Below are 27,695 nucleotides of genomic sequence, written 5' to 3'. Positions count from 1 at the left end.
CTGTTAAAGCTGATACATATGTTAATCCGTCAATTATACTTCAGAAATTGATAATTTCCTTGTAGCAGAAGCTGTATGCATAGTTAACAAGATGCAGCTTTTGATGTAGTTCAGAGAGTAGATTTATGCTCAAAGCAGCCAACCCATTATTTCATAATGATATGCAGTTAATTTGCTAGCTTGATTATTACACATTTTTAAAACAATAATACCAAGTTTTATATTTAAGATGAAACTACAACATATTTACTATTCTTTTAATTTTTTTAATTTTTAAGTATACATATGATGTTATCCATTGAATACATGATGTTATAAAACTTTTATACCAGTATATAAGTGGGTGTTATCTATTAATATTTGGGAAGATTGCTTTTTTCATACTTCAATTGGCTAAGCTGATTATCTTGCATGCAATGATTTTCTTTTAAAGAAGTGACACTTATGATCTTATTCAGTTTTAAGAAATTGCCGCTTTAAAAACTCAAAATTAACAGTTCTATATTTTCTCTTATCTGTTGGAAAAAATCATACATTTACAAATTGTCTCCTCCATGTTTACTGGGAAAAATATTAATGTTTGCAATACAACATATCCATAGTCATGTCCCTACATATTTATATCTTAACCATACATATTTATTGTCAAACATTTCTATACATGTAGTGATAAAAAGTCCAATCATTGCCTTTTAACCTAATTTTTGCAATTTCTAATTTTACTTCTTCAAGAAATATTGTCTTGTCAATGAGTGGACTATGAAGTATCAGCGTTTATAAGTTTATAACTGACAGATGCAAAGTAATGATAAAGGCTCACTCAGTAACTCTAATATAAACTTTGACTTTACTAAAACCACAACAGCTAGCTGGAAAAAAATAATTGTTCCTACTGCTGAAAATTTATCCACTAAAAGTTCCATGCAATCCTCAAACCAAAAATAGAACAGGAAATGAAACCATTTAAAATAAACCTTAGTTTTCCAAAACTATAAAGCTAACATTTCAGGTTAAAATTTCCCTCATTTGCCAGGACAATTATTTACATGAATGAAGATTGGAGCTTAAAATAATAACTGCATTAGGGGAGTGTAATAATAAGTGTAGCACTGTATATATGTGAAGCATGTTGCATATTAACTCACCATGCGGAACCTCAAATTCAACAGTCTGCACAACTGGTTTAATCAAGCAAAAATAATTAGTCAAGCATAAAAAAACATGCACTAAATCTATTTTGATATAATCAGTAGTAATAAAAATAATTTTCAATATTATTTGACTTTTAAAGTTGTACCATAAGGGATAAGCTTTGGTTTTCCCTTCCCCCAATATAGGGCTATACTAAACTAACCCTAATTCTAAACTTAACCGTAACTCTAACCTATACCTAACCCTAAATCATAGCCCAAACTTAATACAAAACCTAACCATAAGCACAGGGTCTCCAAATCTAAATCATAGGCCTTACCTAAAACAAATCCTTACCTTACCCTAATTGGAACCCTAACTCTGAAGTACATAATCCCTTAAACAACAAGAGTGCACACACTGAAATGTCTCGCCTTCTTTACTAATCATTGATATTATGTTGATAGTCCTAAATATAAAGCTTTATTACAACTGTCACATAAACTTAACATTAACCAAGAAAACTAAACATTGACCAATGAACCATGAAAATGAGGTCAAGGTCAGATGAACCGTGCCAGGCAGACATGTACAGTTAACAATTCTTCCATAAAACAAATATAGTCGACCTATTGATTATAGTTTAAGAAAAACAGACCAAAACACAAAAACTTAACACTGATCAATGAGGTCAAGGTCATATAAAACCTGCGTGACTGACATATAGATCATAAAATATTTCCATACACCAAATATAGTTGACCTATGGCATATAGTATTAGAAAAAAAGACCAAAACTCAAAAACTTAACTTTGACCACTGAACCATGAAAACGAGGTCAAGGTCAGATGACACCTGCCAGCTAGACATGTACACCTTACAATCATTCCATACACCAAATATAGTAGACCTATTGCATACAGTATAAGAAAAACAGACCAAAACACAAAAACTTAACTATAACCACTGAACCATGAAAATGAGGCCAAGGTCAGATGACACCTGCCAGTTGGACATGTACACCTTACAGTCCTTCCATACACTGAATATACTAGACCTATTGCTTATAGTATCTGAGATATGGACTTGACCACCAAAACTTAACCTTGTTCACTGATCCATGAAATGAGGTCGAGGTCAAGTGAAAACTGTCTGACGGGCATGAGGACCTTGCAAGGTACGCACATACCAAATATAGTTATCCTACTACTTATAATAAGAGAGAATTTAACATTACAAAAAATGTTAACTTTTTTTTCAAGTAGTCACTGAACCATGAAAATGAGGTCAAGGACATTGGACATGTGACTGACGGAAACTTCGTAACATGAGGCATCCATATACAAAGTATGAAGCATCCAGGTCTTCCACCTTCTGAAATATAAAGCTTTTAAGAAGTTTGCTAACGCCGCCGTCGCCGTAGCCACCGCCGCCGCCGCCGCCGGATCACTATCCCTATATCGAGCTTTCTGCGACCAAAAGTCGCAGGCTCGACAAAAATGAAGGCTGTTATCAGTAAAACATCATGAGTCGTTATATATAGAATTTGAAATTGTAACAAAACCTCAATTTCTGGCAAGTGGTAGAGCAAAAATACTTTAGATTCCTCAGAAAAAGATACTCCAATAGCCCTTTAAAGGCAGTAAACAAATAGAAACTGAGGTTTGCATTATCAAATTACAAAAACAGGAATTTGCAATTTTCTATGATTAATTGAAAATTCATTAAACAACACTTTGTTAAGTTTTTGTTTTCAGATTAACAGGACTACATCAAATACTGAATGAACTATAACTGAATCAAAAAGTCAAATAGTGCACAGATATAAGTTCTAACTATATACACATCACATCACATCACATCACATACACACAGATAATCAAAGAACATCTTACTAAGTGAGTCCTCAAGAAGGGATTTATTCATTTCTTCTTCATGCTGCTCTTCCACATCCTCCAAACGTTTCTCCCACAATCTCTCTATCTTCTGTATGTCTTCTTCATGTTCCTTTGTCAGTTGGTCATTGAGTTCCTTCAGAGATTGGACATGTGTCTTCTCTAGCTCTGTCTTCACTAGGTCTAACTGACCAGAGTAGATCTGTTCTAAAGTGATTCTCATCGCCTTCACCTTCAAGTCTACATCTTCCTGCAAAACATAATTTGAATTAATTAATGACAAGCAATGGCTGATTGGTTCTAAGTTATTGCAGGGTAAATGCTGTAACTGCCCACCCATCTAATGTACTATCCCATATTATTAACCTGAATTTTCCATCAGTAAACAGAGCTTAATATCAAAACAGATTATGTACAATTTTTCCTCCAGTAAAAGAGTCTGCAATGTTGGTTTGAAACTGTTCGTTTAGAAGAAGTTTTGGCTATTGATATGTTTGTGTGCCATATTGTAAACTATATCAAAACCACAATTAAGTTTCCCCCTCAAACGTTTTATATTGACATGATTTCTAGGATAGAAGATATATATCAGACCATTTAAGTTAATAAGAACTTATGATACAATATCTAGTGGAATACAATAACATACAAGATATCTTTGCTGTAATGATTCTATTTCTGATGAATGCTGGGTATTCATGACCGATATAATTTCATCCAATTTTTCTTTCTCTGCTGTGTCAAGCTTCTCCATTTTATCTTCACTGCTCTGTTAAAAATAAGATCATTAAATGTTTTTTTTAAGAAAGCAGTTTATTATAGTTTAAAAGCTTTATGAATGGAAATATGTTAAACTTTGATAAAATATAAAATGAAGTCATTCTGCTTACTTGCAACTCTTTCAAGTTTTGTTTTGTTTAGCATTGGGTGTATATCAGTTTGAACACTTGTCATATTTACACCTGGTAAATACATAACACCTTATATAGACAATAACAGTGTATAGCCTTGACATAATAATGATATAAGAATAAGGCTTAGAAACCGAGAAATCAAAGGCTTTGCTGAGTTTTTTTTCTTTTCGTGCTGAATCCTTTTATTGTTATTAAGTCAAGTCAATATATTATTGTCTTTATACAGCAATCTAAAAACAATTTTTTACCCATTTTGTGTTATCATTTTGTTTATCAAAAAATTTGTTTATAACTGCTTTCATAGATTCATCCTAGAAAACACTTCTTTCTTTGAAGAAGTTAAATTGTTACATTTCAAAATTTGTTGTGTAGTTGAAATCAGTTGGATGAAAGAGTGCAGCCAATATCAAAATAGAATATCAACAACGACCAATAAACATAATAATATATACAAATTTCTCATCAAATAAGAAAAGAACAAAAAATTTGAAGGAGAAATGACTTTATGTTGGTGACTGCCTTGCAGAACTGTGAACATTTCATTATGAATTTTAGAGTGGGTGGCATGGCATGATTCTTTATACAATCAGAGACTGTTTATCACATACAATTATAGTCAACACATTTTGACTGCTTAAAAAGAACAGTAGCAGTATAAATTGATTCATTTCGTGTCAATGCTTATATTTTGGCTTGCACAAGGTGATGCTTTTCTTAATTGTCTTCTTTAAACTTAATCTGTTGGTGAACTGATTTGTATTTTAATCTTGGTAATTTTTGTTTATTTATTAATAGAAATTGGGCTTTCACAAAGCTTTCAGTAACTGTGAGTTCTATTTGTTCTGTACTTTTTTTCCCATTTTGTTACTCAGTTGCAGGTGTTTAGAACCAATTTGGTGAGTAATGTCCGTATCTAACTTTACATTTGTGTCCTTGGTCCATAGTTGTCTCATTGGTAATCATATCATATCTCCTTATTTTATATTGTATAGTAATTAGTTTTCTTCATTGAGAGTTTCAGACATTAATCTATGAATAAATGCTTTGGAGCTTTTAATACAGTTTTAAAGCCATTGACATATGCTACCTTGAGAGATTTTAGTGAATGGTTGTCTCATTTACATATCTCCCATCTTTTACTTGTGCAAGCTTTCTGGGACATCAGGAGATATCAATTTGTATGTTTATTACCTGGGTGCATTCCATTTTCTCTGTTCTAGCTTGTCTCTCACTATCCAGTTCTTGTCGGAAACTATTAAGTTGAGATTCATACTGTGTCTTCAATTTTTCAAGCTGTGGAGAGAAAAACAAATAGTTTAATCAAGACAGATAGTTTATTCTGTTGAGTTGGACTGATACTTAACTCAGACATCTTTTTCATTGTAAAAAGACATAATATTGATTCACTTATAGGGTCTTTGCATCGGAATTAAACATATTTATTCTAAAACCAGTTGTTGGCATGACACAGGTTTTGTTCTTCTCATATATTTTATGATGGTATAATACTAAACCCCTAACAGGAGGGATTGTGCCTGATATTCATATGATGAAGACATAATCTTTCAATCAGTTTAATTGAGGTCTGGAGCTGGCATGTCAGTAACTGCTAGTAGTTGTTATTTATGTATTATTGTCATTTTGTTTATTTTCTTTTGTTTCCTATTTTGACATCGGACTCAGACTTCTCTTAAACTGAGTTTTACTGTGCGTACTGTTGTACGTTTGTTTTTTCTACATTGGCTAGAGGTATAGGGGGAGGGTTGAGATCTCAAAAAACATGTTTAACCCCGCCGCATTTTTGCGCCTGTCCCAAGTCAGGAGCCTCTGGCCTTTGTTAGTCTTGTATTATTTTTAATTTTAGTTTCTTGTGTATAATTTGGAGTTTAGTATGGCGTCCATTATCACTGAACTAGTATACATATTTGTTTAGGGGCCAGCTGAAGGACGCCTCCTGGTGCGGGAGTTTCTCGCTGTATTGAAGACCCATTGGTGGCCTTCGGCTGTTGCCTGCTCAATGGTCGGGTTGTTGTCTCTTTGACACATTCCCCATTTCCATTCTCAATTTTATAAGATTTTGTAGGTGCTTAAATTCAGAAAGATGCTTCAGGGTTCTCACTTAGGCGAGTCCATGAGTCCTGAACTCATGAAAATCTGCCTGGACTTATTATTTTCAAATCTGGTGAGTCCAAAGATGCATCAAGATTGTAACATTTTGTATCAACTGAGCAACAAATCATCATTTTATTGCAAAAAATTAAATTTCTCTTAATGTGATGTTCTTTTCTATCTCTTTTTTGTCATGGAACCCTAAATAATGATGAGTCCCGGGAGTCGTCTTCAAAAATCCTTAGTGAGAACCCTGATGCTTACCAAGGCTTGCAAACCTTAATTCTTGAAATCAAATCAGACTTCATACTTAACCATAGGCCTGTAAAATTGCTTTCATGTCTGAAAAATCTCTATAGGCCAACAGCATTTAAATAAAAATAATTCTCCAACTTCTCCATTCACAACAATTTATCATGAGTACTGTAAAAACATGTGCAACTCTTACGGTGAAAAATAACACTCATTCTTTTTCAAAACACTATGTATTATAATGCAGGGATTGAAATTCTGTAATTCATAAGTATCTTAAACCTATAAGGTGAACTTCTTTTTCATTTCAGGGGTTAACAATATCATAAGTAAGCACCTAACAAACCTCAATTTTTGTTTTAAATTCATAGTTGCAGATTTGAAAGGAAATCCTTGCAAAGAAGATATTATATATTATATTTGAAGTTTGCCTTAGGTTCTCAAACTTTGAAAACACATTTAAGCAAAACTAGCAAAAACTGCCACAATGAGATATCTGCTAGTTATAACATCAAATGAACAACAACATTTTCCAAACAAGATATTTTAAATCTTTCAATGTCATTTAAAATAAGGATGATGTGATTTGATATCTTTTGTACAAAAATATAATACAATCACAATTTTTGGTCAAAAAGAGTAAAAATAAGATATTGACAACATTATTCTCACTTTGCAATGATATCTATGTACTGACATGGTAGATTACATAAATATATTCATTTGGCATTTAGGATCATTAAACTGTGATCAGTTTTACAAATTTTATTTTTCATGATTATTTTTTTATATTTTAAGGTCAAATATAATTGTGATATTATATTTTCAAACAGAGAATTACAAACAAAGTATAAAGGAATCATATCTTTAACTTATCTGTGTCATGTATTTCAAAACATATAACTAGCATTGATTTCAATGATAATTGGTTTATGCCACATCAAAAATTGCTTTATCCCAATGAACTCACATTTGAAAGTTCAAGATTTACTTATAAAGAATACTAAATATTTAACAGAGATACTGTTTGTATCCAGAAATGAGTTAAATGTTTTTGAATGTGTTTATTGAAGGAACTTAAGTGTTTTGTTCTGATATTTGCTTATAATCTTATGACCAAGTCAAAATCATTTCAGGGACTACCATTGTCCGTTCTTGTGCCTTTCCAAACACATTTAAAACTTCATTAACCACTATTTCAACAGCTCTCAAAGTCTATTCAAACAATTTTATGGCATACAAATATCAGTTGTAAAAAAACAATTCTTCAAATTCTAGGGTCATTGAATTTTTTTTCTATTTAAAGGTAGCTGCATGTAACCAAATATCAAATTTGAAGAAAGACAACATTTGATTCAAAGCATATTGTCTAATGTACTATATGCCTATTCCCTCTACTTTCAATCTTAATTTCAAAATGGGGAAAAGGGAAAAACTGCAAGCTTTTATTTCAAAGAGAGAAGGGGATTATATTCAGAAAATACATGTCTAAACATAAAACAAAAAGTCCAGCTATATTAGTGTAGTGAGGGTCTCAACCCTGAAAGTCAAGTATTTAGTTTAATGTGAATTTAATAACTGCTTCCTTGTTAATTCCTCACAGACCGTGGCAAAAATAAATAACCTTACCAAGTTTACAATACCTTCAAATGAATAAAAATATTATTTTAAATAAAGTAAAAAAGTACACAGATGGTCTACAAAGGGATTATATCCAAAATATAAACAAGTTTTGGGAAAAGATCAAAAACAATTCATACAAGAAAGACAATTTAATAAAAACACAACAAAGGTTGGAGGTACTTAACACTATGGTGATAAAATTTATCATTTATTATATAACGTTGTAAGTTCAATTGGACTGAAATGATCAATATTTCCAATTATTAGGATGATAAGTAAAAGAATGAGTAATTATATACCAATACAATAGGCATATGAATAACTTGTGATAATCACACTTTTATACATGTTTACATCACAGAACAATTCATCAATTGATGTCATTTTCACCAATATCAATAGCAGTTTTACTGATAAATTATATCCATCTGCTTCATATTCTACTATAGTGACTGTATTCTGGCAAGACTATTTATGTGACCTGATGTACTGAAGCTCCCTTCAAACTTAAAAATATGCCCTCTGAATTTATAAAACAGATCTTATAAATCTTTTTGGCTTTTGGATATATGCTATAACTTGCATGCATTATGAATTTTGAAGTCATTAAGGTCAGTGGGCATAAGAATTCATATACATGTTACATTACACCAAAAAAAATGTTCAAAAGTTATTTGTTAGCAGTTTTTTTTCAAATCAATTCCACAAAAACTAAAAAAACTTTGGGCAAATCTGAAATTTGGATTTTTTTTTTTAATTTCTTACGTAAATCATTAAATATGTATGAATACTGACTGTGTAAGGAAAATAAATACAAAGGGCAATAACTCAAATTATTCTTTAATATTGCAAATTCCACATAAGCCATGTCCAGTCTTGTTGATGTTACAGACTTGTGAGAAGATGATTGTTGGTGTTAATCAATATTAATTACGAAGTCTTATGAAAGTTTAATCATTCAAACATATGATCAGGGGTTTTTTTTTCAAGGGAAAGAGATCAATTTTGGCACTGAAGATGTCAATAAGTAAAAAAAAACACATAATAATCCTGGACTAGCTAGTGAAGATAATTTAACAAAACTCAATTTTTTAACTTTTTATAGTTTGTATTATTTTTTTGTATTCCAATAAGGTTTAATGTCTATAAAAATAAGAAGATGTGATTGCCAATGAGACAACTTTGTCCATTATTGAGAGTTGATTAATTAGCAAACACTCATGAGGAATTGCCTCATATGAAACCTGTGTGTCTCATATTCAGTAGTACCAAATGTAACTAGTTTTTAACTGTTCAAAAAGAAAAAAAATCTAAACAAGTCATATGACTCGTAGCCTTTAATTGATTGGTTAATTTAGTTTACTAAGCCCAAATTCTATCTTGGAACAACTTGACTGAACCATATCTGACAAGTCTTGTTTTTTGTTTTGTTTATAAGGATTTTCTAGGTCACATGTTATTTAAAGTCAAATAATGTAAACCGTGTTGCAGATAAAGCTAGTATTAGACAGTTGACCAAGTTAGCTTATTTGACATTACAATTGTTCAGAAATTTGCATGCCCAGATGCTGAAAAGGGCATTGTTAATTGAAGATAACAAATCAACTGGCTGTGTGTTTTCCACATACAGTTTTATATATATACAAAAAAATCATTTCAATTTAGAGATTTGTCTTCAATAGGCATGAAATATTTTCCACTACAGATGAGATTAGACAGACAACAATCTAACTTTGTTTTAAAACAGAAAATGCTAACAGATACCATCTATATGACATTGTCTCAAGTCCTTCATTTTTCCATGAACTATTGAGTTTATAGAATTGAGCATAATATGTCTTCTTAATGTCATCTTCGATATTTTATGATACTTAATAATGCGTAAGGACTTAAACAAGTAGTTCAATATTTTTTAATTAACAAATTAATCAGGAACTATCAATAGCCCTATCCAATGACACTTCTTTAAGAGATAAACAGGTATAATGAAAGCGTGATTTAAAGACATTTTAAATGGTAAATGATCTTGGTACCGATATGAAACCAAAATTGTTAGAAATTCAATGCTAGTAATTTTTCTCTTTAAGTACTATAAAAGTTAATTTGATTCATGAAGATCATTCAACCAAGTTATAAAAATAAAAGCCTGATAATCTTTTTAAACTTTGTAAAATGCAAGATAAAGCAAGTATGAATTTGGTAGAAAAAGTCTGTGAAAATAAGATCAATCTAAATTTATTTGCTGTACTTATTCAATGCAAAATAGATCACATAATAGATATATCACTTAGTGTAGCTGGACTTATAAAAAATAAAATTTTACAAAACAATTACCACACTCCCCCTTTTTGTCAGTAACAAATATATCACAGAAACATTTTTGATCACCAAAGGCCCATGGTAGGCTATTTTAGTAAAAGCGATTTTCTAATCAGTCAGGTTTCCACATGAAAAACATTTAGGGACAAACAAATGTGATCCCAAAATCTGAAAGAGTTCTGATCCACCCTCTGTTGACGTAATAAGCATATACATACACAAATGGGGGTTCAAAAGGAAGTCTTACCCTGCCCTATCTAAACGTATCTGTAGTGGATTGAGATGAATAAAATGAGACATTGGTATAAAAATTTGGTATGATTGCCAATGAGACAACTATCCGCCAGAGATTAATTGACATGGATGAAAGCAACTATAGCTAACAGTAGCCTTTAACAAAGAGCAAACCCCTAGTCCTATAGTCAGCTTTATAAGGCCAAGACAAGATAAACTATATAACAATTCAAGAGAAAACATATAGCAAAAAGCAAGGGAAATCTAGAGGTCAGCATACGGTTTTTCGACAATATACAGGTTTCTTGTCTAAACATTATATATCAAGCTCTAACTTGGGAAATGTAAAACAAAATGTGGGTAAATTTCATAGAAACAATCAAAGATTTGCCATCAAAGCAAAATTCTTCAAGTAACAAAAACAAACTATTATGACAACTAAAGATAACCATCTTTATATCTGACCTTCTCCCTGCTCTCTTTTGTAATATTAATTTTTACCTTAGTATTTATCATCTGAAGTTGTAGTCCATTAGGGAGCCAACTGAGAACTAATCCATCCTGACTCTCTACACCTACTAACTGCATAGAATCTATCCTGAACATACTGGTATAATGCTTCTCAGTTTGACATTAAATATCCTCATCAGTTGATGGGAAAAGGTTTAAAACACATTAATGTCTAAGCTTAGAAGCCATTCCTACACAATTTACATGACACATTGCTTATTCTTTAACATTAATTCCAGTACCAGGTAAGTATTGTCCAGTGTCTGACTCTTCATTTCAAAATAAGTACTAGTTTTATCGATTTAATGTTATGAAACAAGTACTGTATGTTTTCTATGCTTAGAATTTAGTCTATCCTAAAAAGCACTATGCATATGCAGAGAAAATAAGTTGAAACTACAAAATTAAGCTAAGCATCCCAAAAAAAACAGGAACAAAGAACTAAGCAAAATGAAACTATAAACAAAAGATCACCGACTGAAAGAGGAATCTATGGTTTAACAAATCAAGAAGTGAACATATTTGCCTGAGTTTTCAATACACCAAGGTGTAGTAGGGTTAATATTTAATGAAGACCTGGTCTAATTGTCAGATTTATCTACACATCAAACAACTCATAAAAAATCAAGTGTTAATTAAATTTATACCCACAACCTGTCATACTATTCGTAAAAAAATTCCTATTTTCATTAACAAACTCACATGGTCAGTACATGTATTTCATTTTTACTTATCATGTATTCCAGTATATAAGCAGTATGTATAACATGCCATTTATTAAGCAATATAAATCTGTATTTAATTTGTTCTTATCAAGCTCTAAATCGTCATTTATAAAACTGATGAAGTTTGATGTCATATCCAGTATGTAAATAAGTATTGGCAAGAACAAATAAAAATAAGGAGATATACAGATACAAACAGTAAAACCATCAAGTACTTTTTACTGTGATTTTATCATGTTCTTGGGTTGTTGTCTCATTTACATGTTTGGCTCCACTTTTCTTTTTATTCATACTAGAACACACCTGCGCAATCGTGGGCATTTAGAGCGTGGTTGAAAGTATGTAAACTGTTGTAGAATGAATTTAGATTTTATGACTGGAGAATTTCAGGAAAGGTATCAAAAGTCATAGGTACTTGCGGACATTTTTTTTTACCCTTTTTCAAAAGCCATTCTTTTTTGTTTGTTATTAATTTCAATTATTTTCGCGTTTTTCTGCATGCTATAAACATACATATATTATTACTAATAAAAGTGTATTTGCTAATTACTATCAATTCCAAGTTTACTATCCACGGCAGTCACTTGTATATTACATAGATCCACGGCAGTCACTGATATATTAAATATATCAGTGACCGCCGTGGATAGTAAACTTGGAATTAATAGTAAATAGCAAAAGTATATGTATGTTCATAGTATACAGAAAAACGAGAAAATAATTGTCCTGTCCCCAAGTACCTATAAAAATTATGTGTTTAACAGTCCTAAACATGACTTAAAAGTCCGTCAGATGACGGAAACAATATCCAGACGCCTTTATTTTTGTTTTCCTCCCCAAATAACCCAAACGGAATATTCATAAGCGAGGATGACAAACGCGACTATGCATGGCACCTCTAGGACACAGAAGCATGATGATTAATTTATTGTGGAAGGAAGAGAAGCGACACACAAAATGAGGTCTTCTCATTTAATAGTATAGATAAGGTTTTATACAAGTTAACAACTTATGTTTTAATAAGATTATCTTGTTAAAATTCAATAAATATTTAGCATTTCCAGAGGTCTTTTGATGCTTCAATCAAGTAATTCAGTTCATGTTTAATGCCTAGGTCTTTTTCCAATTAGGTTGACAGGATCACTAACAAGGATTAATTGACCATTTCAATATTAATCAATGGTTTCTAGAGTGGGCCATTTTCCAATATAGTAGAATTTGGATAGATTTTATACCCAGATTGAATATAATCAATGGTAGTACTATAAATACTATGTACACCCCTTCCAAATAATTACAACTATGTTTAAAATTCCACAACTTTATACATATTTGATTTATAAGCTGATAGTATGGTCTCCTACAATTATGTGATAATACACAATTTATCTGATTTAACTATTTCAATTTGATAAGGACCAAAAAGCATGCCATATTTAAACAATGAACATTTCTGCACCTCTTAACATTAAAATTATATTCCATAAGAACAAATAACACAATTAAATTGTTGCTCCAATAGCTAAAAATTTTGCTTCCATAAACTCTTCTGAGTTGGTTTTTTACTAAATACATATAGTTTGATCCATTTATAAATGTTATTCTATCTAATTCACCAATACAGCGCTTGTCTCCTTCCATTTTTTTTTAATTTTATTTACATCGTTTTCATGTGTGCCATATTTTTCATTCACAAATATAGTGCAAAGCTAATTTTTTATCATTAAAAAAAATATGTCATGGACCTTGAAATGTCAATTAATGTTGGTGAACATTCATGACATGGTAATATTTCATTTTTAGGTCTTATAAGGCCCAAAAAACACATGGCTCAGCCACTTAGTGACCAGCATAAATAGATTCCCTTTAACTTCTTCCTTTTCCTATTTTGTTCTGTATATATTAGTAAAACATTTGTCATTAGACATCAAGCATCCAACAATCCAGCGGCTCTTTTCACAAAAAAATCTTAAGGGTAAACATACTTGTAAGTCATACACATTTCAGTATAACTAATACGATCAAATTTAACCTAAGATTTTTTGTGAAAAGTGTCGCAGAAATCTTATTTATGAATTCTTTAAGATTATTAAAATTATTAGAATATAAAAGAACATTTACTAATGCATAATCCAAAGAGGTTCATCTTATTTCCACTGAATATCTATTTAATATTTTTACTATTGATGTTTTACAAATGACACTTAAACCTGTTTCATGAATTCAGATTATAATATACAAAGATAAATTAAAATCTTTTTATTGTTCAAATTCAAAATAATGAAGGATTTTTTGTAAAAGCTTTTAAATGAAGCATGCCTTTATAAATTTAATAAACTTTGGACTTTTAATAAGCTCAAATATACAATTTTGCATAATTATTTGCATAAAATATTTTTAAATACATATTGAACTTGTTGACACAAGTAAAATAGAAAGTTTAATGTTCAATTGAATCAAAATTTTATAGCACTACATCAATTTTCATAGCTTTTTCAGTCAAGAAGTTCAACTAAAATAACTTCTTTGAACTACGGTAACTGTAAAAATGGTGTTGGCCAGTCAGATAAAAAGATAAAAAGTCAAAATTGATTATTAGAAATAATAGATTTGTAATTGATTAAGAAATTTAAAAAAAAATCACTTGTGACGTCAAACATGTGTTCCCAATGTTTTATTGGCATTAAGACATGGCTTTGCAAAAGATGTGAATAATCACATGCAGGTCACATTACAGCCTTCAACAATGAGGGAAACACAATCATGTAGTAAAATATAAAAGCCCTTGTAAAACAAATATGAAACAATTCAAATGAGAAAATCAACTGCCTGATTTATACAACAATAAACAAAAAATAAATATGGTAGACACCAACCAAAGAATGGTATTACATGTTTCAAGTTTGGCGCACAAATAAAGAAACAGAAAGGGTTTAAACATCTTTGAGAGCAATCAAACCTCCACTAACTTGGAAGAGTGGTGTAGTAACACAACATAAGAACAAACAGTAAACATCAGTTGGAATGGGCTTTACTCATAAGTTTATTTTAGTAACATGATATTATCCTATAAAAAATATATCCAGAAATATGATGATTCAAATTCAAATCTTAACATTGATTTCATACTTCAATTTTCAATTATTTTGATTAATTGTTTGAAAAATTATTAACATAATTTAGCTTTCTGAGATAAATAATAGGAGGATCTGAGGCAACAAGTAAAACTGTGAGCTACTGCTCACTTATGATACCCCGCTAAAATATTTCAGTAAACAGGAAGTTGTTTAGTGATGAATCTGAAAACGCATCACACGGTGTAACTTACTTATATAAACCCTGAAACCAAATTTCAGAAATCCTTGTCAAGTAGTTCCTGAGAAAAATGTGACGAAAATTTTCAACTTGGCTATCATGTGTAAAATAATACAAGTGTTGGGTAAACAGGAAGTAGTTGAGTGATGAATCTGAAAGCGCATCACGCGGTGTAACTAACTTATATAAACCCTGAAACTAAATTTCAGAAATCCTTGTCAAGTAGTTCCTGAGAAAAAAGTGACAAAAATTTTCAACTTGGCTATCATGTGTAAAATAATACAAGTGTTCGGTAAACAGGAAGTTGTTGAGTGATGAATCTGAAAACGCATCAAACGGTGTAACTTACTTATATAAACCCTGAAACAAAATTTCAGAAATCCTTGTCAAGTAGTTCCTGAAAATATTCATGGGACGGACTGACTGACGGATGGACCGACGGAAGGACAGACAGAGGTAAAACAGTATACCCCCACTTTTTTAAAGCGGGGGTATAATTAGTGCAAGGTTACTGTTGAATGAGGGTTGGGTAAAGCCAGAGAACCAGAAGAAAACTTTTGAGAGGGAAGTTTCTTATAGGACAAATTTTAAATATTTTTTTATTTATTTCATATTATTTTTGCAGTCCAATTATTGTTGACGCTGCCACCTCCAGAAACAGCATACCTAAGTCTCACTTTTCGACTCTGTCAAGGTGAAACAAAAAGCAAGAGTTAAATTACTCCTCAGAAAACATGTCTAAACTAAAGACACAGATTTTCTTATCATCACACTGGGAAGCTTCCAATGTAAATGGATTGTTGACACCAGTATTCCACTGGAGTATGAATATGAGGGCAAGATTATTTTATAAAGACAAGTACCACTTAAAGTAAATCCACATATTAAATATTAATCGCTTGCCTAGTCACATAGTTACTGAGGACGGATCACTCCAATGTGAAAATTATATCAAGAGGAAACAAGAATGTGTCCATAGTACACGGATGCCACACTCACACTATCATTTTCTATGTTCAGTGGACCATGAAATTGGGGTAAAAACTCTAATTTGGCATTGAAACTAGAAAGATCATATCATAGGGAACATGTGTACTAAGTTTCAAGTTGATTGGCCTTCAACTTCATCAAAAACTACTTTAACCAAAAACTTTAACCTGAAGTGGGACAGACAGACAAACAGACAGACAAAAGAACAAACGGACAGAGGAACGAACGGACGTACAGACCGAAAAACATAATGCCCCTAGGTGGGGCATAAAAACGTCCTTAAAACAAATCCACAAGTCAAATAGTGTAGACCTGTCATACACAAGTACTTAAAGGTACACAAAAAAAAATCATTCTTCAAATACAGTACTGTCATTCCTTAACATTACCTCTCAAATATTGTTCACCTGCGAGGCATAGTTTTGATGAAGAACATTCCTAAATACCTGACAAAACTACTGGAACAAGACAATGAGGTCAATACCACAATACTGCATGAAAGTGGTTAATTGTCAGTTTGTTAAGGTCCAGTGGCAAATATCTCATGCATGTTCAGGGCGATAGAGAACAAAGATGCACTAAGGCAAAATGTCTTACGTCACAGGGACATACACTTTTTTTTTTATTTGGAATATGAACATTGTCTTAAAGGAATATTTTAGAGAAGAAGTTTAACTTATAAAATGGTGGTTCTTTTTTTTTCTATTCAGTTTATAAAATGCTCTTCTTTTAATCAGAAAAAACAAAATAATGAGCAGCTTTATGATTATGAACATGACATCTCCAGTCTTTTAAATTGTCACTAACTTAGTATGAAACATCAAATCAATAACCTGATAATGGTAAAAACAACAGTTTTGTGAAACAAAAAAGTGCTGAAAACATTAGTACTTTCCAATGTAAGAATCATTATCACTCAATCAACATGCTGATCAATTTATCTGATGAACTGTAAATTATCTTATTACAGCAAGATCAATAACCAAAGTTTTCAATGATTACCGGTAGTATTCAATATTAACAGGGCTGTATTACTGTGGATTCATTATTATTCGTGGGGTATATTTTTTATTCCAGTTTTCATTATTTCGTGGTTAGGCAAACCGTGAATTTACATGTGCAACGAAGTATAAATTGTCTTAACGCTTGTATGCACCACAAAATCAAATAACTACGAAATCACAATTGTTCCTCAACCCATGAACAATGGTACCCAACAAAAATAAATGAATCCATAGGAAGTCAAGATTCCACACTTTGGATGCAAAAGTATAATTTAATGAGCACTTTTGTTTTAATAATTAAGGTGTTCACTGATAGCTTTAAATGAGAAGTTACAGAGAAAGTACTTTTCATTTTGTTGGTTTTAGGTGACACATTGTTTTATATACAAATCTTAACTAGTGTTGACAGTAGTAAATTTATATATGGTCCTTCTTTGCTACTGTTTACCATGAAAATTCCACTGACAAAATTTGATTTCACTCATTTTTATAGTTGTGTAGATCTTAAGATGCAAACCTAAATGCAAAATCTAACAGTTCAAATAAAAGGACACTGAAAAAAACATTAACTCATCCCTTAAAAGACTATATCATTCCTTAGGGATGAATGTTCTGTTGATTTGAAGGATTTTAATCATTACTAGAATCCCCCTAATATCTACCATTTTTACTAAAATTAAATCCACAAGGAGATTAACACATTTTCTTACTGTCAAATTCTAAGAGAATAAGCTCGAATTAGACAAAAAAATTAAAATATGATTTTTTTAGTTTCAAACATTAATAAAATCAGAATATAGAAATTGTTTTAGTTGGGCTCAAATTCGTCCAAATAAGCTAAAAAAAACTTTGCTGATATGTATTATTGGCTTGCAAGTCAATAATTCAACTCATTGGAATACTATTCATGCAACCTTTTATTTAACCTTTAGTCGAGATGGGTTTTGTATGTCTTAAGCATGTTTATTTATTAAAAAGAAAGAATGTAAACATCATAAAGGGAAACAAGGGACACACCAGGAATATTCATTTCGTTGACTCCCCCAGCCCTTATTCAAGTAAAACGATGATTTACCTATATTTTTGACCTTAAACATGAAATCAAATAGACCTAGAAAAATCATCATTTTACAACTGCACGTTTGTCTGTGTATTTATATTAAAATGATCCTCAGCAGTATTGGGAGGCCATCTCTATGGATAATTAGATGGCATCTAGTCTAATATGTCTAGTCTAATAGGCACAAAAAGCTTGGATTTACGTTTTAGTATGTTATTTTAAAATCAGAATGAGAATTTAGGTTAACTCTGTGAAGATGAATTTGACAGCTAATGCCCCTTTAACAAATTTTATCCAAAATTTGTTTACCCTCTACTGTTAATAAAAGAAGTTAATACTACTCTATTCACAGTTTTCTCAATGAGGTATTAACATATTTCATTATGAATGAAAATAAATGTGAAATCACATTCAGATAAATTGAAACATAAGATGTAAGTAAGATCAATAGAATTTAATATTAATCCCATCCCTCTTTTGGCATAAACTCATTACTAAGAATTTATCTATTTAAAGTGACTACTATTATTAAGGTGCTAAATGCACTTCATTCATTCTAAAAGTTTCTAACAGCATCACCCGGGATATTAATATCTTGTTAAATTTCAATTATTTCATATAAAAAATCTACAACAACTTTCACAGGCAAGCGCTTGGATTGTATTTCTATCTTTACAGTAAAGTAGGAGATTTCTGTGACAGATTTATATTCACTTATTAAATGCAATGAGGAATAATTTGCTAAAATATATCCTAGAGTAACTTTGATCTTTAAGACAGGTATAAGTGAGAGGCAAAAAAAATGTGAAAAATTAATCACTTAACAGTATATCTTTTTAAGTTTTCAATATTTAGTTCCAAACTGTATACGGACCCCAAGAAAAATGCTTCAATAGACTTTAACAATTTTAACATAAATCAATAACATTGCATTGCAGGTGACAGAAAAATATTTTTTAAGGCAAAACTTTTAGGAATTTTGGTCCTCAATGCTCTTCAACTTCGTACTTTATTTGGCCTTTAACTTTTTTGGATTCGAGCGTTACTGAGGAGTCTTTTGTAGACAAAACGCGCGTCTGGTGTAAATATAAAATTTAATCCTGGTATCTATGATGAGTTTATTTATATACACCATTGTCCAAAATACTGCTTACTCATAAGACATTGGGTATGTACAGCTAATCACATAATATATTTACAAGAACTATAAAACATAACATTCTATCCTAGGCTCAAAACCCTTTCAATACTGGGTAGATATCTAAATTCAAAATTCATAAAATCAAACAAACATTATGGTGAAATTATCTTGATTCTGTCCGTTTGTCTACATTTCATATCTACCTACTATATACCATTCACAGAAGAGGAAGGGACACACTTCACTTCTACAACTATATTGTTTGTTTTAATATTAACCCATAAGTAGATTTAAGATTTATGGTCCTTATCATAAAACATACACCTACATGTATGCATTTATAAAATGATAAAAGTGCAATTATAGATAAAGTCTGACACCATTATTTGAACTATATTTTGTAGCTAGTTATTTTCGTTTCAAGTGCAGAGCATGTCCTGTTTGTCAGTTCAATGTTAAAATTCTATACACCTCCATTTAACTCCTTGCTGGAATGCAGCCTTATCAGTAAACTCTGGAATCCCCCTTAAACAATCTCTTTACTTTTACAATAACAGTACAGCGATACTTTTATACACTTATTGACCAATACATAATTCACAATACCCAAGAATATGCTATTTGCAGTGTATCTGCTGATTTACTGCTAATAAGATTAATAATTCAGGTGTTCTTTCTGGTCTTACCTGTTCCTTAAGATCACCATGGATACCAGTGTAAACATTCTCCTCTCCATTATCCTCCATTTTACAGACCAGAATATTACCATTCCTATTTTTATCCACTTATTTCATTTTCCTTCCTATCTGCACCTGTCCATATTGACTCTCACAAATGTCTATTCCCAATAAAAATTTTAATTTGCGAAAAAAATCCGAAAAATTTCAATTGTGAAGTTATACAGAAGTAATTGTGAAGACCATTTTTGGAATCTCTGGTCTCATTGACATCTGACACTATTTAACTCTACTATGGGACAATACACATGGTTAAAGGAATACCTATATCATATTTATATATGTAAACACCAAAACCAATTATAAGGTATTGTCACATTGTTAACCCTATCGTTATACTAAATATGTCAATCAAGCGAAAAAGCAAAATTAAAAGGCCAGAAATTTTACAAAATCCTTTTCAAGACAATACATCTCTGAAAGGATCTGAATTTAAAGGGACAGCAATAAAAAAGTATAAAGAAGCAATGATTTTTGATACATGGCAAGCATGTGTTGACAGGAACTGATTCCCTCCATAAATGACTATAGTTTATTTCTCATTAGTTTGTTTACAGTAAAATCAATAATTTACAGGTAAGTGAACAGGTAAACTTGTCATGCTGAATCAGACAATTAGTACAGGAAAATCTTCTTCATTGATCTATATATTAAGAATTCTGAATGCTTTGGTGGTTCATATAGGAATAGATAGATCAAAAATATAAATTATGTCAAATCTTGTTTTTTTTTAATATCTTTGTCATATTTTTTCAAAGATCTTTCAATTCAACATCTACTAGGGTGAAATAAGTTAATATATGTTGCCAAAGTTCTAAAATTTGAAGCTGAATGGTGAAATAAGATTGGAAGTCTATTAATTTCTATAGAGTTGACTTTTTTGAATGAATGCTTTTTTGATGATTGATGATTGTGTGCCTGTGTTATGTCCAGTGGCAAATATTTCATGTATGTTCAGGACGTTACTTTTTTCAAAAGATGAGCAAAAGTAAAAAAAGTTCACATCATTCCTAAAGAAATTATCAATTGAGGGGAAAAAGCTTTTTTAGAGGTGCCCCCCCCCCCCCCCACACACACACACACACAAATACAGACATATTTAATAAGCATGATATAGAAATGACATTTGAAAGTATTTTGTGCATTTCTGAAAAAAATCTACAATACTTTCAGGAAAAATTGATATGTATATACAACAATCCATCCATAAGGTTTCACTGTTGTTTAAATTATAATCTAGTCTAAAATCTTTTTAGTTAGTAATGCAGGAATTTAATTAATCCCAAAAGATTATTTTTAATCAATTACACCAACTCAACATTAAAGTGTATACCATTTTAAGAAGTATAGAACTAACCTACAAGGCAATTGTACATAATCTTTTAACATTTGTATTCCTAATATTACCCAATAATGGTTACCACAAAACAAGAGGCTCAATAAGTCTATAAATGACATCTTTCATTGGTGTACAATATTGACTACTATTTCTCATAATTTCAGACAGCATGTGGATTTTTATGTTGAAAAAAAATCTAAATATGTAAATGCTAAATGTCACATATACAGCACACAAGAAATTGCAATTCAAACTAAAAATACAGTAACTCTTTTGCGACTCCTTGCAAAATGTGAGTAAGGCTTGCCTATTTCCAACCTAACCTGATTAAACAAAGGTGCATTCATGTAGCTTGCAATTTATATGATTAAAAGGAGAAGATGTTGCTGGGTATTTACATCAATTACTTATTAGACAACAACTCAAGGATACAAATCAAATTACATTGTATAACAAAACAAGAATGTGTCCATAGTACACGGATGGCGCACTTGCACTATTATTTTCTGTGTTCAGTGGACCGTGAAACTGGGGTCAAAACTATAATTTGGCATTAAAATTAGAAAGATCATATCAAAGGGAACATGTGTACTAAGTTTCAAGTTGATTGGACTTCAACTTCATCAAAAACTACCTTGACCAAAAACTTTAACCTGAAGCGGGACGGACAGACGGACGGATGAACAGACGGACGAACGAATGGACGCAGAGACCAGAAAACATAATGCCCCTACTACTATTGTAGGTGAGGCATAAAAATACTGACACAAAGATATGTCTAACCTAAAGTAATCTTGATGGCATAATGCAAATTTTGAATTTAAAATGGCAATACTTCAACATGCAATCTATCCAAAACATTCAAAGTAAACAAACTATGATTGAAGGTGCAAATAATCCCTGTGAAAATGATTGATTGATTGATTGGTGTTTAACACCACTTTCAGCACTATTGGCTATTTTGTGGTGGTCAGTTTTCATTGGTTGAGGAAGCTAGAGAACCATGACCTTTGGCAAGAAAACTGACAAACTTAGTTAATTAAGATTAGAGTCAAACACACTTGTCACGTGCAGGGTTTCAAACTTACAACCTCAGTGTGGACAGGCTAGTGATACTTGTGGAAATGAGAATGCCAATGCTAATACATCTATATACAAAATACCATCTACTTATCATAAGTGGTTCCCTTTAAAACTGACCGAAACAACTTTTAACATGTAAACTATGCACACCTTTTAAAGTCAATAGACCATGACTGAGAGGACGGGGTCAAATAATCATCATGGATATGAGATGTGCCAATGCTTATACAACTGCATACCATATATCATTGACTTACATTAGAAAAGATCCCTGATAATAAGGTCAAGGTCAAGGTCAGATAAACCAGACATTTATGGTCTTACAATCATTCTTTACTCACTATATCCATTGTATCTGAGAAACAGTCTAAGTCATGAAAACTAAACTTAATAGACCAATGAACCATGAAATAAGTTAAGGTCAAGTGAACCCTGTCTGACAGACATGTATACCTTGCAATGAATCTATATACCAAATTAAGTTGTCCTTTTTTCATAAATGAAAAATTATGTTACAAAGAAACTATAGTTTTTTTAAGGATGTATTCTTCTGACGTTTCAGTCTGGTTGAAATCTCGTTCTCGAATTATTTCCAAAACATGTGATACAAGTGGAAAATATCAATGAAATTTAAAAATGTTATAATTAAACTTAACTCTGTAAAAACATTGTGTATTTACAATGAGTAGTTTTTGAGTAATCAATTTTTCAAATTTTACGACCAATCAAGTCAGTCTTTTTAGCCAAAATTATGAGAAAATGAGTGAGGGGTACAAAAAATGATTTTACCAGAATCATGTACATCCCATATCAATTTTTTCTTTTCAAATTTCTTAGATGTGTATTTTTTCAATCATTTATAACAAAAAAGTTGAAATAATATGCATTTTGTTCTTAAAACTGAGAAAAATCACAAATTTACAAAATTGACAGCATGGTAAATTTGACACAAAAAAGAATCAAAATATGATAAAACTTTCTTATACTAACACCTACCTATAGTTTTTTTTAGTTAAATCTATTCAGATTAGTCCACTTCATCTTTATTGAAAGTATGAAAAAAAGTTTAATTGTGGAACTGTGATTTTTTTCACGATAATAGCCAAAAAGTAGGTAAAAATTGATAATAAATGTTAAAAATCATCAAAATTGGGTACTTTTAAAGGGCCGTAGCAAAAAAAGAAGTGCACCACCATAAGATTTTTTCTTCACCAATAATTTTTTTACAGTCATATAAACCCAAAAATCAGGTTAAGAAAAAAAGTTTAATTCTAGAAATTTTTGGCTCCTCAGAGGTGTACATCCTTAAACAGACAAGGGAGATATACTAGACAGAAACTTCAGGTCAAAAGGAATTTGTATACCAGATATGGATTATCCAGTTCTTCTTCATTGTGAATATGGAACTGTATACAAGGCACCAAAGCCACCACCAGATAAGCTACCCCGTTTCTCTAATTCTGCGACGTCCGTCACAGTTGAGACAAAAATGTCATTCAGACAAGCAATCTATCCAGGGGCGTTTCCAGGATATTTGAAAGAGGGGGTGTAGAATACAATCTGTCGCTAAAAAACATAAAATAATTGTGAAATGCACTAATATAACGGTTCTTTGACTTGGAGCATGTATATTTTATAGTTAAAAGTGTCAGGGTTTGATATTTTTTATGCCAAATTCTCTCCATTAATTGTCTATGGTATATTAAAATGATTGGATGGATCTTAACAGCAGTAGATCAATAACGAGAAATTCCAAATTCTAGGGTATAGGGCGTTACTTTACATTTCAATAGTCCTAGGCCAGGATTTTATGAACGGGAGGCGTAATTCCGGTTGCCCTGGTATAGGGTCCATGGGGAAGGTCAGAAGCTCCTGGATTTCAACAATTTAGCATCAAATTATGAAGTATTATAACAGACTCCATGATAGACAAATTGGTGAAAATAGTCTGCCTTCGGATCATTCAAATTATGTATTGATTAACATGTGGATATCAAATCTTTGGAAGAAGTTATAAATTCAGTTAAAAGGTTATATGAAATGGGCATGAAAAATGGAAAATAAATCTTTAACAATAGCTTTTTCTGAACTTTTGATATATATATATACCCGTTTTGTTAAAATATACCTTTTCACTGTTTTGGTCTTTTGGAAAATGTTGTTTGTGCTGTATTTAGACCCCTTTACCAAGAAATGTGTTTTGCATGCACACGTATAAAAATTGCGGTTTTTATCCAACGCAATCATAGGTTTGAACGTTGTTTTCAATTTAGTAGATATAAAAAGATGTGGTATGAGTGCCAATGAGACAACTCTCCATCCAAGTCACAATTTATAAAAGTAAACCATTATAGGTCATAGTACGGTCTTCAACACGGAGCCTTGGCTCACACCGAACAGCAAGCTATAAAGGGCCCCAAAAATTACTAGTGTTAAACCATTCAAACGGGAAAACCAACGGCCTAATCTATATAAGAAACACTTATGAACCACATCAACAAACGACAACTACTAAACATCAGATTCCTGACTTAGGACAGGTGCAAACAGTTGCAGCGGGTTTAAACGTTTTAATGGTACCAAACATTCACCCTTATCTGAAACAATAGTGTAACATTGTATTTATAATACCCCGTTCTAGATAGTCAAATCTGACCCCTTCCAATGCAAGGCGAAAAAAAGATAACCCCATTTCAGACAATTTAGCTGATAATGCAACCACGTTTGTCGGAAAATACCCGGTATCATATATATAGCGAGTATCCCCCGGGTAGATGTAGAATGGCCATTGGGGAAGTGTCACACAAAACAACCATTTCATGTATAGATTTACTTACCGCTTTGGTTGTTTAAAAAAGGTGTCCAAGTCACCCATCGGATGGGGGAATCAGTATAAAAGAAATCAGAGTATGTGTTTAATTAATGAATATGATAAATTGCCATATTCAATACAATATAAGCAGATAACGATAGTTTTTTTTTTTTTTTTTTTTGGAAAAGGGGGGGGGGGGGGGGGGGGGGCGTACGCCCATTACGCCCTTACCTGGACCCGCCCCTGCTATCAATACAAATTAAAGAAAACAAAAATCTAGGTCATTTACAGCTACAGACAAGATAAAATAAATTATTATGAAGTTAACATATATAGGCCATCCACTTTTGCCTTAGATATAGTTTCCTTTTTTTTTAGTGCCAATAAATATTCCGTACAATAGCTTTTTCTGAAGGTAAAGTATGTAATTAGTAAGTATTTCAGATTTTCATTAAATTTGGTTACAATGTATGCATTTAAAACTTGTTGAACTGCACCTGAATACTGGTAATAATAAAATATATATGCAGCATTTATAAATTTTATCTATATAATATTTCACATATTTTTAAATGATTTTATCTCTGGAAGTATAAATGCTACATATATCATATTTTCAATATTTATTATTTATAGAGTTCTAATTATAATGTATACACAAAATTTCATTATAAACTGTTGACACAGAGATATGTCTTTCCTGTTGGCAGAAAATTCAGAAAAAAGACAATCTAATGGACAGCCAAATTGCTAATTAATCAAAGTTGCAGGAGAGACAAAAAATCCTAAACACTGCCCAATTATGTATTCTTTGGTATAAATCTTTAAAAATTATTTGTTTGAAATAGACTATAACTTTGTTTATTTACTTTACTTATTCATGTGTTTAAACTCACTTATAATCAAAATAAGTAAACTTGTTAAATAACCATTAGAAAGGTGCTTTAACCATTGATCCAGAAAATATTAATTTGTAATACACAATATGCTTTCAACTATTAATCTGTTTTTGTCCTTTACTAGTTAATTTAATTTTACTAGGACATGTAATTATTTTTCCTTGGTAGTTAAGAAAGAATTATGATTTAATGTCAGACTGAACCTTATAACAATTACGAGAGTGGACATGCAAAAATGTCTGGCCTGCATAACTGATTATGAAAATAATATGCGTTATGCAAAACTACACATATCTAAGTTACAAGGGACATACTGATGCAATTGTTAATCTAATGTGAATCAAAGAACCAACAAGTGAATCTGTGAGCTACTGCTCACTAATGATACCCCCGCCCCACTAAAAGTATAAGGTCAACAGGAAGTTGTTGAGTGATGAATCTGAAAATGCATCACACGGTAAAGCTGACTCATATAAACCCTGAAACCAAATTTCAGAAATCCTTGTAATGTAATTCCTGAGAAAGATGCGACGAAAAATATTCATTGGACGGACAGACGGACAGACAGAGGTAAAACAGTATACCCCACTTTTTTAAAGCTGGGTTATAATAAGATGTTGACATCTGTGAAATAGTACAGCTAAGTGCTACTAATAGGAACAGAAATCTGAGCAAGTCAGCAACATGTACAAATTACTGAAATCATTTAAAGATCAATTGACCCCCGTCACATGAGCATGAACGTTCATGAACATGAAACAATTCTGTAAACCATTTATAGCAAAAAGAAAGGATAAGGTGCATCTATTCATGAAACCAAATTAATACATGTCTTTTAAACAATATAAAGCAAAGGAACAGTGCCTTTTATTGCTTTTCTTCATTGCAAAATCACAGTGAGACTTCGACACAGAGCAAAAGCTATAGTCAACCTATTGCTTATATTAAAGAATCCGAGAAGTAAACCTAACTAAGACAACAGTGCACTTACTGAAATGTCTTGCCTGCTTTATTATTCATGATTTATTTTATGTTGATAATCCAAAAGATAAAGTTTTATCAAAAGTATCACATAAATTTAAAATTATCAACGATCCATGAAAATGAGGTCATGGTCATATAAACCAAGCCAGACATGTACACCTTACAATCATTACATACACCAAATATAGTTGACCTTTTGCTTAAAGTATGCAAGAATTAGATCAAACAATGAAACTTAATGTTGACTAATGAACCATGAAAATGAGGTCAAGTTCAAATGAACCCTGCCAGACTGACTTGTACACCTTACAATCATTCCATGCATCAATTATAATTGACCTCATTCTTATAGTATCCAAGAAACAGACTTAACAAGGAATACTTTACATTGACCAATGAACCATAAAAATGAGGTCAAGGTCAGATGAACCATAACCATGTACAACTTACAATCATTTTATACACCAAATATTGCTGACCTACTGATTATAGTACAAATGTATCTTATAAAATAACTGCTTCTGAAACTTAAGATTGACCAATGAACCATGAAAATGAGGTCAAGGATAGTTGGTATCTTTCAGACAGACATGTACACCTTACAATCATTCCATACACA

At 31.4% G+C, this 27,695-nt stretch overlaps 1 protein-coding gene across 10 annotated transcripts in view; it reads right to left on the bottom strand.

Moving 5' to 3' along the window:
* LOC127730431 (A-kinase anchor protein 9-like) overlaps positions 1 to 27,695 on the bottom strand; it is a 163,007-nt gene that overhangs the window by 85,093 nt on the left and 50,219 nt on the right. For 8 of the 10 annotated variants that reach the window (XM_052238839.1, XM_052238847.1, XM_052238846.1 and 5 more), the window contains 4 exons: positions 5,132 to 5,233; positions 3,676 to 3,795; positions 3,027 to 3,276; positions 1,146 to 1,178 (listed from right to left, as the gene is read on the bottom strand). In XM_052238839.1, the coding sequence (XP_052094799.1) occupies positions 1,146 to 1,178; positions 3,027 to 3,276; positions 3,676 to 3,795; positions 5,132 to 5,233 (505 nt within the window). Of the gene's footprint in view, positions 1 to 1,145; positions 1,179 to 3,026; positions 3,277 to 3,675; positions 3,796 to 5,131; positions 5,234 to 19,908; positions 20,254 to 27,695 lie in introns of those variants that run through there. The other 2 variants (XM_052238848.1, XM_052238843.1) reach the window with 2 other exon arrangements.

The sequence above is a fragment of the Mytilus californianus genome, unplaced genomic scaffold, assembly GCF_021869535.1.
Source record: "Mytilus californianus isolate M0D057914Y unplaced genomic scaffold, xbMytCali1.0.p SCAF_2, whole genome shotgun sequence".
NCBI classification, from domain to species: Eukaryota; Metazoa; Mollusca; class Bivalvia; order Mytilida; family Mytilidae; genus Mytilus; species Mytilus californianus.
The sequence above is the reverse complement of the archived record's forward strand: the minus strand, read 5'-3'. Positions and strand labels throughout refer to the sequence as shown.